Here is a 12,878-nt window from a genome sequence, read left to right as displayed (position 1 = left end):
GCAGCTCCTCTCCTTCCCCAGGCCATGAAGCTCCATGTGCAGAGCCCGCCGGGACAAACACCCTCTCACTGACAGCTGTGGGGCACTGGCATGGAGGAGCTGCGGCCACGCGGGTGACCAGAGGTCACCATCTCTGGAAAACACCGATTTCTCCAGTGCATGCTGTACCCCCTGGATGACTTGAAATCAGTATTTCTGAGGACTCTCACTGCAAAAATTTCCTGTTTTTCAGGAAATTGCTCAACCACTTGTCCACTCGTAAGAGAGATGGAGCCAGGGTGCCTTTAGCATCAGAGCGAAGAGAAGCGTGTAGAGGCTGAGAAGGGTACAGGGAGCTCAGCCTTGCCTTGGGTGGGAGAGTCAGCAGGCTTGCTCCTGTCCTTTTCTGTCAACAGCTGCAGCTGCTGGGGACATCTGTGAGTCACAGAAATTCCTGGCACTCTCCAGAACAGAGAACAAAAGTATGGGAGTAGATAAACACATATATATACGTATACACCTGCAGGGACCTTATTTCACAGACCTGATTTCATGCAGGCCATGGAGAAAAACCATAAATTTTAGTGCATTTTTATTGTGACTTTTGGATCGTGAGAACCTAGGAAGTCAATGTGAGGTGGGAAGTTGGGTGCTGCCCTGTTGCATGCAGCTTCCAGCTGTCCTCCACCCTCAGGACATGAGCAGCTCCAATGTCCCTCTCTGGCCTCTCCTTGTAGGATGTTTCCCTGTCTCACTGCCCACTCTTGGGCAGGGGACCCCTTGCCATCAGGAAGGCAGCCACAGGGTTTCTTCTCACTTCCTTCCCACTGGGATGTGGGCAGATGCATTTTCAATCTCTCCCTGTAGGCCTCTCGTTTTCACCCATTTGGCTCCTCTGGTCTAGGAAATTTGGGGTTTCCCCTGCTGCTCCCGCCTCCATCCTTCCCTGGCTGGTAGAATACAGGGAGTAAAAGCAACCAGGCATGGCTCAGCACAGCAGCCCCCTCCAAACCACATCCAGCCTGTGGCTATCACTCTCCTGAGAGCTGTAGTCTTTGGTTTTTGCCTGTGAAAGGTTTTATGGAGAAAAGTGTTGCCGAATTTACAGAGATGCAGAGGCAGAAAAACCAAAAAGCTCACAAGGGCACCCCACGTCCTTGAAAAGAGCAGCAAGAAATGGCAGAACACCACCCCTGTGTGGTGATGGATGGTGTCCTGGTTTTGACTGGGACAGAGTTAATTGTCTTCCTAGTATCCAGTGCAGTGCTGTATGTTGGATTTAGTATGAGAATAATTCTGATAACATACCAATGCTCTACTTCTTTCTAAGCAGTACTTATTTTAAATCAAGGACTTTTCGGTTCCCTATGCTCTGCCAGTGAGGAGCTACACAAGAACATGGGAAAGAGCATGCCTGGTAGAGCTGATCCAAAATGGCCAAAGGGATATTCCATATGCCACAGGACATCGTGCCCAGAATATAAACTGGTAGAGTAACCTGGAAGGAGCTAATCACTTCTCAGGGACAGGCTAGGCATCAATCAGCCAATCGATGAGAAATTCTATTTTGCATCACTTGTTTTTCTTGTGTTTTCTTTCTTTTTGTAGTTTCCCTTTTCATTATGAGGATTATTATGTTATCTTTATATTTTACTTTATTCAAATTATTAAACTGTTCTTGTCTCAACCTATGGTTTTGCCTTTTTTCCCCTGATTCTCCTCCCCACTCCACCAGGAGAGGTGTGAGTGAGCAACTGCCCAGTCAACTGGGGTTAAACCACAGCTTGAGTGTGTTGCAGGGGCAGGTAAGGAGGACAACAGACTAGATCACCTGTTACAGTCTCGTTTTGGTTTGGAAATCAAGCCTATGGTAGTTTTATCTTATCTTTTTATTGACTAGACTATTGCAGCTGCTGTTACTCTTTAACTTGCAGCAAACACTTGCCACAATTTAGCAGCAGTTTTGAACAACACTGAGCTTAACATTGCTGCTAACAGCCTTGCAGGGCTGGAGAATTAAAGTGCTGATTCTGTCTGAATCCTGTAATTACTTGGATGAGAAAAAGGAGGTGTGTGAGGGGAAGCTCAAAGTGATTAACAAACTGTTCGGGACAACAGCCTGACTGGGCTGGTGAAAGGCCCTGCCTAAGGCAGTGGGGACCATTTCCCTGTTGACATGGAGCTGGTCTTTGTTTTCTTCTTTGCACAGGAGGAATTGCATTTATTGATAAAGCAAAGGATTTATTGGCCAGGCTGCCAAGGTCAGACCGCACTGGAAACAAACTGGCCCAAACTATCCCCTTCAAAGGGCCACATACACACAGCCCACTGTCTGCTGCAAGCCAAGCAAGTTTTCCTGAGTTTTCAATCGTCTCCCAGCTCTTGAAGCTGCTCCTGGCATAGCACCTCTAGTAGAGAAGACAGCAAAGCTCTCCCCTCCCTCTTTGCAGATACTCACTATGAGCCAGAGCAGCTGGAGATTAACTCGGAGTTCAGCAGGCAGGCACAAACATCTTGGGGAAAGGAGCAGCTGTGTTAGGGCTTGATGCAAGTGCAAAGCCAACAGAAACGAATGGAAAACCTCCACTTGCTTGGAATCGGGCACCTTGGACAAGACTGTGAGGACAGAGGCAATGTGCCTGACCCGTGGGGGAACCTTGGCATTGGGTTCAAAACATGCATGGGGAAGAGAAGTGGGCTTAGCTGAGCCTTGCTCCCCTTGGGAAGGCACTGATTGCCATGTCCTCTTAAAATAGAAACAAGGAACATTAAGAGCTGAGAAAGCTACTGTAACAGACAGGCTTGGGTAGGAGAGAGCAAATGCTGGACACATCAGAGGAGAATTCAATGTGCTTAACTCCAAAAGGGAAAACAAACTGCATCCTTGCTAGAGAGAGGAAACATTTTCCCAGCTGACATGGAAAGAACAGCTACTGCTGAGGAACTACCCATTGCTTCAGCTCCCTTCAATCGGGAAAGACCAACATCACATTCAGGTGGCATGAAAATTGCTGTGCAACCCCTCTTTAACCACTACATAAATACACTGCTGGCACTGCTTCCTGCTTGCACCTCCTGTTATTAACACCGCTGTGGGAATCCCTCTAGCCTTCCCCAGCAGTTGGCAAACAGGGAGCTGACTTAAAAACCTGGCACAGAAAATATCCTTTTGCTCTGAGCCCTGTCCTGTGGTGGAAATCTTGCAAAGTGCTTGAGGAATCTCAACCTGTCCCCAAACCCCTCCTCCTACTGTCCACCTGTTACACTGTTCTGAAGGATTTTACAGGGCACCACGTACATGGATCTTCAGTATTTATCTCAAATAAACAGTTGTGGCTTTCACATAATGCACCCTAAAGTGTGCTGGCACTTTAACAGCTGAGTGACACTTTAACTCTGCTTTTCCTTAGAAGGAAGCAATAAAATAACTATTTCATACTGCCCCTTAATTACACAATGCAAAGTCACTGTGTTTTTTCCTGTTCTGTAGGATGGTAAGGCAAGAAAGTCGATTATTTTCGGGTATGTGACGCTGTTCCCCTACTTTTCCTGCTTGTGCAGGAAAATGGAGAGTCTTTACTAGAAGTGTTTACTGAGCAGGAACACCAAAACTGCAGGGGAAATTGCCCAGCCTGAAACCCAAGGAGGTCAGGAGCAGCACAGCCTCCATGATCTCTGGAATAAAATGAAATGCCAGTTTTTATTGATTTTAACTGACCAGCAGTTCTTTACCAGATTACATCCAAGTGACATCACCTCTAGCAGCGTGCCAGCGGTGAGATCAGCCCAGTCCGAATGGGAGGCACCCACCTCAGGGGACCAGTACTACCTTGTGCTGTGGCCCAGGCTCCAGGGTGACAGAAGCAGGTGGGAGCAGTGATACCAGCCAGCAGCACTGCAGTTGCAGCAGGACTTGGATCACCACACCCCTGGCTCCTTCAAAGGTCATAAATCGTTACTGCAGAGGTGCAGAAAAACAATTACCTGCCTGCTCATATGCCAGGGAGGTGAAATGGAGCAAAGCCAAAGCAGATTTAGGAGTGACTGAAGGAAACAGAAGCTGTGGCAAAAAAAAAAAAAAAAAAAAAAAAAAAAAAAAAAAAAAAAAAAGGCAGCAGCTTGTACATGGTTATTAAGCACTTACAATGTTCTCATGCAGCTTAGATAAGCAAACTGGAATTAAACAGTACAGTAGTCATCAGTGCTGGTGCTGTACTCTGCCTGCAAGCACAGGAGGAGGCTGGGAGCACTGAGAAGCCAGGTTGAGAGGAAACAGGTGTATGTGAGAAGAAGGAGGAGGAAGAGGTTGGAAGGGCTGAAGGCTGCTCAGATAGAAGCACTGGCACTTTTAGTCCAAAGGTCAGGGCAATTGAAGTTAAAAGGCTGCCTTCTGGCAGGGCTCACCTGTGTGAGCACATTTAATTATTCACAACAGGGAGAGGGAGGATCTCAGGCTCCAAAGACAGGGGAGGAGTGAGAAAAGCACAGGGGGAGCGAGCATAGCTCAGGTTCTTTGTGTGCAATGAGCACCTGTTCATCTGTGCATGAGAGGTGAATCCTCCCTCTGGCCCCCTGTATCCAGCAGCACTCAAAGTCCCATGGAAGAAATCCCCTATTTTGTTTTTTTCAGCACATTACCTTTTAGTAGGGATCAAGTCATAACCTGTACTTTCCCAACCCATCATTAGAAACTGTGCTGCTGATACTCCCAACTCACCTCTCCGGATAGATTTGTGAGAATCAAGTTTTATTCTCCTGGCTAGACAGCAGTGACTGATAAAAGTTCTCTACTGCAGACATACAAAAGGAGATCCATGAAATACTTCTCCCAATTTTCTCTTATAAAATTATGATGGGAGCCCATGGATTTGTGGAGGAGTTGTACCTGTCCCATTAACAAAAAGACACAGGAAGAAAGAGACAGGTTTCACAGACAAGGTAGAGGCATTCTGAGCTTTAAACAAACCCACCCAGGGCAGGTATGTACCATTATCTTGCAGGGAGCAGCTGCCCTCTGCTCTGGGCTATCAGATGTGAGGCAAAGACAAAAACATTCCTCCTCTTAGCTCAGCAGCAGCAGCAGCAGCTCTGCATGTCAGCTCTTGGCTGATAAACACAGGCTCCTAATTCCAGCCACATTCCCTGTTTTGAGAATAAGCAGCCCTGCTCCTTAGCGCCCTTTACAACTACTGCTGCTTGTGAGAAGGGGGAGAAGGAGAGAAGGGTTACATTTTCCATCTCCTAAAAACACCAAAACAGAAAACCCCCGGGTTGTACAGGGCAGGCAATTGACCTGCCCTCAGCTCTCCCAGGCAAGGAATGCACAACATGGACGTGTCCAGAGGCAGAGATACAGCCACCCTTTTACTTCAGGCTCCAATGAGTTTCTTGAGGAATGCCTCCAGCTGATCCTCATCCTTTATGCCCACAAATTTATCCACAACGTCTCCGTTCTTCATAGCCAGCACAGTTGGCACTGCTGACACCTGGGGCAAGAGAAACAGGGAGACAGGTGAGCAAAGCCTGCAGGAAGCCACCTGCACCTGGTTCCCCAATGGAAGTCTAAGGAATGGCTACAAGGGAGCTGAGCATGCACTGCTCTAGGATGAGATGTCCACTCACAGAACAGGCCAGCTGAGCTCCAGGTTCCCCCCTCTCTGCACTAACACCACTCTGCTCAAGTTAAGGCTGAGCTGCTTTTTGAGTTTAAATAAGACTCAGATTTTTAAAGAGAAAACCACAGCTAATAAAAAAAACCCATCTCGAGTACAAATACTTCTCCTTCCGTTTTGTCCTATCATAAATGAACACATCTAGGACACATATTAGACATAGTGACCTTTGGACATTTTATAGCCAGGGCAGCATCAGTCTTGGACCTGTGTTTTTCTCCAGATAGGACTGGAGCTCTAATCCTAACCCGCCCCACCACTGCACAGGCAGATTTCCTGCTCCGTCATATTATGGCAACGCCAATACTCTCCAAGCCTTCCTCCTTTCCCACTTCTGTTTTCAGTGGTTTATCTGGTCACAAACCAGTGGTCGTTCACTGCAGATGCCTGACGATTAGATGAGAAGTGAAAAAGTCCCTCTGACCAGAGCTAGCAGGCAGCTGTGCTGCTCTAGGCGCTCCTTTTTTAGCTCAGAACAGAGTTTTCTGGGAATTATCCAAGAGAACAGTGTTGGAAATGGCAATACTCCCCAGGGACTTTCTGGTTGACTGGTGACAGCAGAGACCCCAGGGACATGACTGAAAGAAGGAACAACCAGAGCTTGGAGACCTGCAGCAATGGAAGATCTGATCACACTTCTGACCCTGCAGCTTTGATTCCCTTATCTCTGCGAAGTCTCCCCCCAAAACACATCCTGTCCTTATCTTGCCTGCTGACTCTCCTCCAGCCTGCAGGGCCTTCCCGTGTGCCAGCCCTGCTGCCAACAAAGATCTGCAAATCCCTCTTGAAACCCATCAGAGGGCTGGCTTTTCTCCCACAGGGAGCCTGAGATGAAAGGGACATTTTGTCTTCCCTTCCCACCCAGTCCCAACCAGGCAGTCCAGCGTGGCTCCCCACAGTGTCCTTTAGGGCTTGTGCAGTCTCATCCGAAGGGAGGGGAGCGTCAGGGCTACTCAATGCACAATCTTCAGCTCCTCCTAGTGACTGCAGGCAGCAGAATCAGAGGGCTTGGGCCCCAGCACGGGCGATGGTGCCAACACATTCCCTTGCGATTTTAGGAGAGAGAAAGGATGCATTGCATTCAGCTGCTCCCTCCACAAGAAGCACAAACCTCCACTGAGCCTCCCTCTGGTTTGCACGGTGGGTTAATATCGAGCAGAGCTGTTCCAGTCCCATCCAAAAAAACCAAGAGCTGGCCCCTATTAGGGCCAGGGTGAGGAACAGGCAATTCTTGCAAGCTCTACGCAGAAGCAGCCAACACCATGCTGCCAGGCCCTGCAGGCTGACCAGCACACCCACGACCTTCACACGGCCTTGATTCCTCTGTCTCTTTTCCTCTTCGTGCTGGTGAGCAAATCTCAAAGAGTGGAAGGTCTGGGGCTGGCGCTGCAGAGCCAGATGAGAACTGGGGGCACAGTTCCCAGGAGTCCCCTGCTCAGAAAATACGATGTTTTTGTCAGCTTCCTTCCTGCCAGCTGCAGCAAGGGCAGCCTGTTAATGGAGCACATATTTTGTTTTGCTGGTTGAGAAGCAAATGTCTTGGGAATTTCTAGAATGCAAAGTTGAGGGCACTTTTTCTTTTTTTGGGTCCCATCTGCACTGAACCTAAACAAACTTTCCTACTCTCTGAAGAATATTTCTGCAGAAAAAAATCAGTCTGCTTTTGATTAGGGTTGACCACACAGATAAATAAACAAACATGGCCATCCAGGTTACTCCTGGCAACACCTGTACCAAGGGAATTCTCTCCCATCTGAAACTTTTATACAAGCTCAGATGCCACACAACAGAGCAGAGGGAAGGATTTCACCCAGGCCTCTGAGTGAGGAGGTGACAAGATGGAACTTCATTGATGAATGACCGTGCCTGTGCCAGCAGCTCTCCTGAGCTGCCCACCCACAGTGGCCAGAGAAGGGGCTGCCCCTTCCTGGTCACCACACACAGACGCAATTGGCTAAGGCAAGAGATGAATCTAAAGAATTTTAAGAGGCTGCAGATAAACGAAAGTATTTATTCTCCCTTTCTGCTATCGAGGCGATAGGTCAGGAGCTGGCTGGAGTAGGGGAGAAAGGCCACAACCCGAGATGAAAGGTATTAGACAAAATGGGGAGCCCCCAGAGAAAGCACTTTTGTGCTGAGCATAACAGGACAGGGAAGGGCACTGGGGACATTCCTAGTTGCAGGAAATGCATCCATGCTTTGTGCTAAGCTCGGATGGCTGAGAGCCTGGGGTAGACAGCCGCTTGTATAAAGGAATGCACCAGCATTCCCCAGCTCTTCCAGGGGGTCTCCCCCTCCCTCGGCCTTCCCTTGTGCAGTGGAGGCTGCTGAAGAGGACATTGTGCAAGCAGGCAGCAAGCTGGGGGCTGTGTGTGTGCGTGGGCAGGGGAATAAACACGGATGGAGTGAGACTTCCTGGCAACTAGTGAAGGAGTTGTGGGGGTGGCATGGACACTAAAAACCCCCAAACAAAGACTTCCTCAGCGTGCAGACATCTGATCCCCAGTGGAACAGCTTTAAAACAAATGTTTTCCAATCCCTCCTAAATATCACCTTTGGTTCTCCTGATCTCTCACAAACACTCTATTTGGTCCCTCTTTGATCTCCACTTGGTGCCTATCCATCAGCTCTTACATTTCTCCTTACATGGCAACTTCCCAGAAGATGAAGCAAAACCAAGCAAATGCTCAGCACGTGAACACAACATCTGCCTCAGAAAGTATGCTCCAAACTCCAAAGATCTGAGAAGAAAATTCTCCTATCTTCCTACCTGTTTGCACCTATGGTACTTGCAGACTGTCTAGGGATGGTGTTTTAGCCATGGGAATAACGACCAAGGCAACATATACAAACCACTCCAAAAGTGGAGGAGGGCCTCTTGCAAAACAAAAACGTCATCATGTTTGTTTATAAGGTCCCAGACTGAACTGCTAGAAGCTGACCCTTCCCTGCAGCCTCAGTCCTACCTGCACACAAACACACAAAGCAGGCAGTGCTCCCTCAGCACCTGTGGGGAGAGGACACGCAGCATGTCATCAAACCTACTCAGGTCTTTCAGCCTCTTTTCACAGACCTTTCTCTGCATGCACATGCCCTGCTTGTCGTTTTCCACTCATCTGAGATTATCCTCCTGTAACCCCAGCTAATTCTATCTACTGGAAGGCTTGGAACAATACGCGAGTTGAGCTAATAATCTCTATTCTCTTCTCCTTAGCGTGGTTGCTACCAGAGATTTCCCTGCATCTATTAGGATTTACACACTTTTAGATCATCACTAAAACCACCTTATATCCTCTTCAACTTCTCACCAGCACACTCTGAGCTATGCAGCCTTTTGTGCTTGCAGCAGCCAACCCTGCTCAGGAGCCAGCAGCCATCTTTGGCATGAGGTATATCTGCCAGCATGCTTCCACCCTGGAGAGCACCGGAGACTCATGCTGAGCTTGTGGGAGCTGCAAGTCATGACTGTGGCCACCAGCTGTTTGGGCAAACTACCACAGCGCAGGCAGAAAGGTCTCCCTGGGGAAAGAGTGGGAGGGAACAAGCTGTTTCCACTTCCGTCTCCTTCAGGCTCGGCAGGGTGTGGGAATGGAACACAGCAGCTTCTCCAGGCTCAACAAAATGACACCTCGCTCAGGAGATGGTTCACACTTTTCAGGGCAGCTTGAGGAACTTGTTGTGCTAGTTGTCACGCTGGGAGCAGGACTTCATCTGCAGAGGGGGAGCAGAATCCATCTGCGTGATACCCAAGTGAAAACAAAGCATTTTTTTCCCTGTAAAACATAACAGCAGGATGCCCCAACACCATGGGCAGAGCGGTTGTTTACAAGGAGAGACAACAGAGGCAAGCACGGCCCTCAGAGGAGCTTTTGTGTTTCTTAAACTACCTAATCACTGACTGAGGGGACAAATAAATGAATAATGTAAACGAAAGCCATGGCCTTCTCCAGTCATTCCACTCCTTCCTGGGAGAAAGTCAGCACAGGGAACACACCCAGCAGTAATGCCATACACCAATGTAAGCACCAAGGTCCTCTCCTTTCAAGAGCAGGACACAAGCTCCTGTTGTTTATGTGGACAGGCTTCTGCCCGTCCAAACAAAACTCACTGTGTCTCCTTGTGCTGCAACTTAAGGATGGGGACGTTATGACCTAGATAGTGATCCTGAACAAGGAAGGGAAAGAGAAGACAGGCTGGTTGCACAAAGAACCACGTAGCACAGAAGAGAGGGCCTTGTAACTTCATGTTCTTGTCCTGCACCTGAACAGCCCCAGCTGGCAGCAAAATGCTGTGTGTGGTCCAGGCTCCTCAAGGCCAGCGAAGTGTTTATACTGACAGACACCTGCAAGGCCTAGAGCATACCTCCCTGCAGGTGGGGGTGCTGGGCATGACCAGCAGAGCTGGAGCAGAGCCAAACAGCAAAATCCACCTACTGACAAGTGACCCAATGGATCAGGAACATGTAGGCTCAGGGCTTCCCCTCCCCTCCAATGCTGCTGCTGTGCAGGCACAGCTCTCCCCGGGGAGGCACCTTTGCACTGCCAGCTAAATAAAGTCTTTGCTCTTCCACTTCCTACCTCGTACTCAATAGCAAGGTCTGTGTGATCATCAATGTCCACTTTGGCCATCAGCACCTTCCCCTCCAGTTTGGCCACCAGTTTCTCTAACCTGGGGCCTAGGATCTTGCAGGGACCACACCACCTGATGGAGCAAGAAAAGAGAGGGGACATTAGGAGAGGCAGGTGCAGTCATGGAAGGCATGCTGGTACACCTTTACCACCAATGCTGTTCCACTCAAAAGCCAGCCTGGAAATACAATTCCTGAACCATGGCTCAGAAAGACACTTCTCTTATAAAGGAGCTGTCAAAGGTTAAGGAAGCTCTATATCTGATTTCAGGCCTCAATTAATTATCATCTTCTCCCTGGATGATCTCAGCTAATGCTCACTTTAATTTGTCAGTTGGTTTATTTAGAACAGAAGGGTTTTGGCTGTTTTGTGTTCTGTTGCCCCAAATCAGCTATAACAGGCTCACATAACAGTACTGGAGGACTATGAAAATACCTGAAAAACCCAAAGATAATCAGTACTGTTAACAGAGCAGATAATATCTAGGAGTATTTTTACTGGCAGGTGGATGACAGCATTTTTATTGATGACAGTTGCGGTCATTGGTGTCACATGACTGTTATTAACACATAAAGACATTTGCTATAAACAGCCTCAAAACCACACAGCTTTAAGAAACATGGAATGATACACCATAACAATTGTGAAGCATAGCAAGTGCAGAGCTCATCAGGGCTGTTAGTAAACTTTAATGTTTCTAAGAGGACTTTCCATCCATGAAGCCAAATAGGACAGATATCAGAGCTTTTTCCTGAGGCATCTTTTGTAGGATGATGCAACCCTGGGGCTGGGGTGACATCTGAGCACCTGGGAGGTGCAGCTATAGAATCCTGGGGAATGCCTTCCTGGCTCTCCTGTTTGACACTGCTGCAGGGTGTGGCTCTGAGGGGAATCTTCTGGATTGAATCAATCTGGATTGAGCCTGATGGGCAGAAGCATCTTTCAACACCAGACGCAACATCTTAGGAAGCCCTCAGGCATGCTCCTCTATGGTGTGCCCAGAGTGCCACTACATCAGGAAAGTCACAGGGACACACCTGCACGGGTGATGGTGGAGAGGGACGCAAGGGCCACGGATGGAACTTACTGCGCGTGGAAGTCCACCACAACGGGCTTGGGGCTGTTCACCACCCGGTCCTGGAAGTCGCTGCCATCCTGCACGTTGAAAGTGCTCCTGCGGCCAACTGAGGTGCCAAAGGCCCTGCCGTGGGATGCCAGGGACCCCCGCGTAGGGAGGGACAGCAGCCGCTGGAGCGCCAGCCTCTGGGCCATCTGTGGGGAGAGCGGCTGTTTGGGTGGGTGCACCCCATGACTGTCCCACTGTAGCAGCGCCCTGATTCGGGTCCCCTCGGCAGGACAGCCCCCAGGCCAGGAGGTGTCCAGGAGAGAAGCTTATGGGATATGACATGGGAGTGCTTCCTGTCCTAGGCCCTGCCCCCCTCTGCAGCTCCGGCCCCACAGCCATGGGGCAGCAAGCTGGACCCCATTTCCTTCCCGTTTACAGGAGACAGCTCCAGGCACAGGGTCCCCGTTTCCCTCAGCCCTGCAAAGCAGAACTGCCCCCGCCGCCCGTTCCTCCCCACCCATAGGGCCGCGGGATTCCCGCTGCTCCGATACCGCGGGGCTCTTTCAGCTGATGTCCCAACAGGTGGCACAGGGTTCCCGGCCCCCCAACCCTGTGGGGTAGAACAGCCCCAGACGCCGGCGCCTCGCTGCTCCCCGAGCCCGAGAGCAGGAGGATACGGCCGGGAGGGCCCCACTCCACCCGCCGGGCCCGCGCCCCGCCCGCACCTTCCCGGGCACGGAGGTGACCGCACAACCCAATTTCCGTCCTCCTCCCCGCCCGCCTGCGCTGATTGGCGGCCGCCGCCGGAAGGCTACTGCAAACGGGCCGGCCCCCCTCCCAGCCGATTGGCTGTCGCCACGAGAGCCGGGCACCTCTGATTGGCTACCGTACCTGTCCTTTAGGCCATCTCGCCCCGCCCCTGGAGGGTATGGTCGGATGCGTCACGCCGAGCAAACCCTGGCTGCTGATTGGCGGCAGAGCCCTCCAATAGGCGCAGCGGACGCACTACGAGCCGTGGCGCGGGCCCGGCGGCCCCGACGCCGCTCCGGGTGCCACTCCCGGCACCGGTGCCTCCGGCCGGCAGCTCTCCTCAGCTTGAGGCTAGCCAAAGGGTTGCCTGGTTCACCTGCTTCTTTAAGCTCTCCTGGAAGCGCACAGTTCTACAATGCCCCGGACAGCAATTAACTCCGTTCCACTACGTTCCCGCCCGGGCAGGGAACCTGAAGCAACCTGCACCCCTACACTCAGGGGTGACCACAAAACAGCATGGCCCATGCCACCCTCTCCAGCTGCACGTGAACATCTTCCAGCAGCAGCATTGCTTGCATAGCCCAGTATTCTCAAAGAGAGTAAGAACGCCCCTGGCACTTCCCTTGACCTCTTCTGCTCCCCAGCCTCTGCAATGAACTGGGATTTTACTGAAACAGCAGCTGAATTCAAGGGATTGGGAGAGCTTTAGGTACATGTAAGGTACAGCCCCCTTAGTTTGGAAGCAAGAGTGTGTATTTTTCAAGAACCTAAAGGGTTGAAAAC

At 50.3% G+C, this 12,878-nt stretch overlaps 1 protein-coding gene across 2 annotated transcripts; it reads right to left on the bottom strand.

Annotated features, from left to right (window-relative positions):
* Positions 1–4,705: 4,705 nt before the first annotated feature.
* TXN2 (thioredoxin 2) lies at positions 4,706–12,155 on the bottom strand. Of its 2 annotated transcripts, none has more exons than XM_014885292.2 (4): positions 12,071–12,155; positions 11,367–11,551; positions 10,229–10,352; positions 4,706–5,465 (listed from the first exon to the last, which is right to left on the bottom strand). In XM_014885292.2, exons 2-4 carry the CDS (start codon positions 11,549–11,551, stop codon positions 5,349–5,351), a joined length of 426 nt encoding a protein of 141 aa, XP_014740778.1. In that variant the 5' UTR covers positions 12,071–12,155; the 3' UTR covers positions 4,706–5,348. The 2 variants fall into 2 exon arrangements, with proteins under 2 accessions (XP_014740778.1, XP_088021480.1); XM_088165354.1 differs by having other exon boundaries at positions 11,897–12,107.
* Between the last annotated feature and the right edge of the window lie 723 nt (positions 12,156–12,878).

Source organism: Sturnus vulgaris, chromosome 5 (genome assembly GCF_052056855.1).
Source record: "Sturnus vulgaris isolate bStuVul1 chromosome 5, bStuVul1.hap1, whole genome shotgun sequence".
In the NCBI taxonomy this organism is placed as follows: Eukaryota; Metazoa; Chordata; class Aves; order Passeriformes; family Sturnidae; genus Sturnus; species Sturnus vulgaris.
The sequence above is the reverse complement of the archived record's forward strand: the minus strand, read 5'-3'. Positions and strand labels throughout refer to the sequence as shown.

Excerpts from the sequence above, each read along its gene's own strand:
- TXN2 (XM_014885292.2), bottom strand. The coding sequence starts at position 11,551 with ATGGCCCAGAGGCTGGCGCTCCAGCGGCTGCTGTCCCTCCCTACGCGG. Across the intron at positions 10,353-11,366 it reads GTGGTGGACTTCCACGCGCA|GTGGTGTGGTCCCTGCAAGA; the intron begins GTAAGTTCCATC and ends TTGCTCCATCAG. Across the intron at positions 5,466-10,228 it reads ACCTTGCTATTGAGTACGAG|GTGTCAGCAGTGCCAACTGT; the intron begins GTAGGAAGTGGA and ends CTCTTGCCCCAG.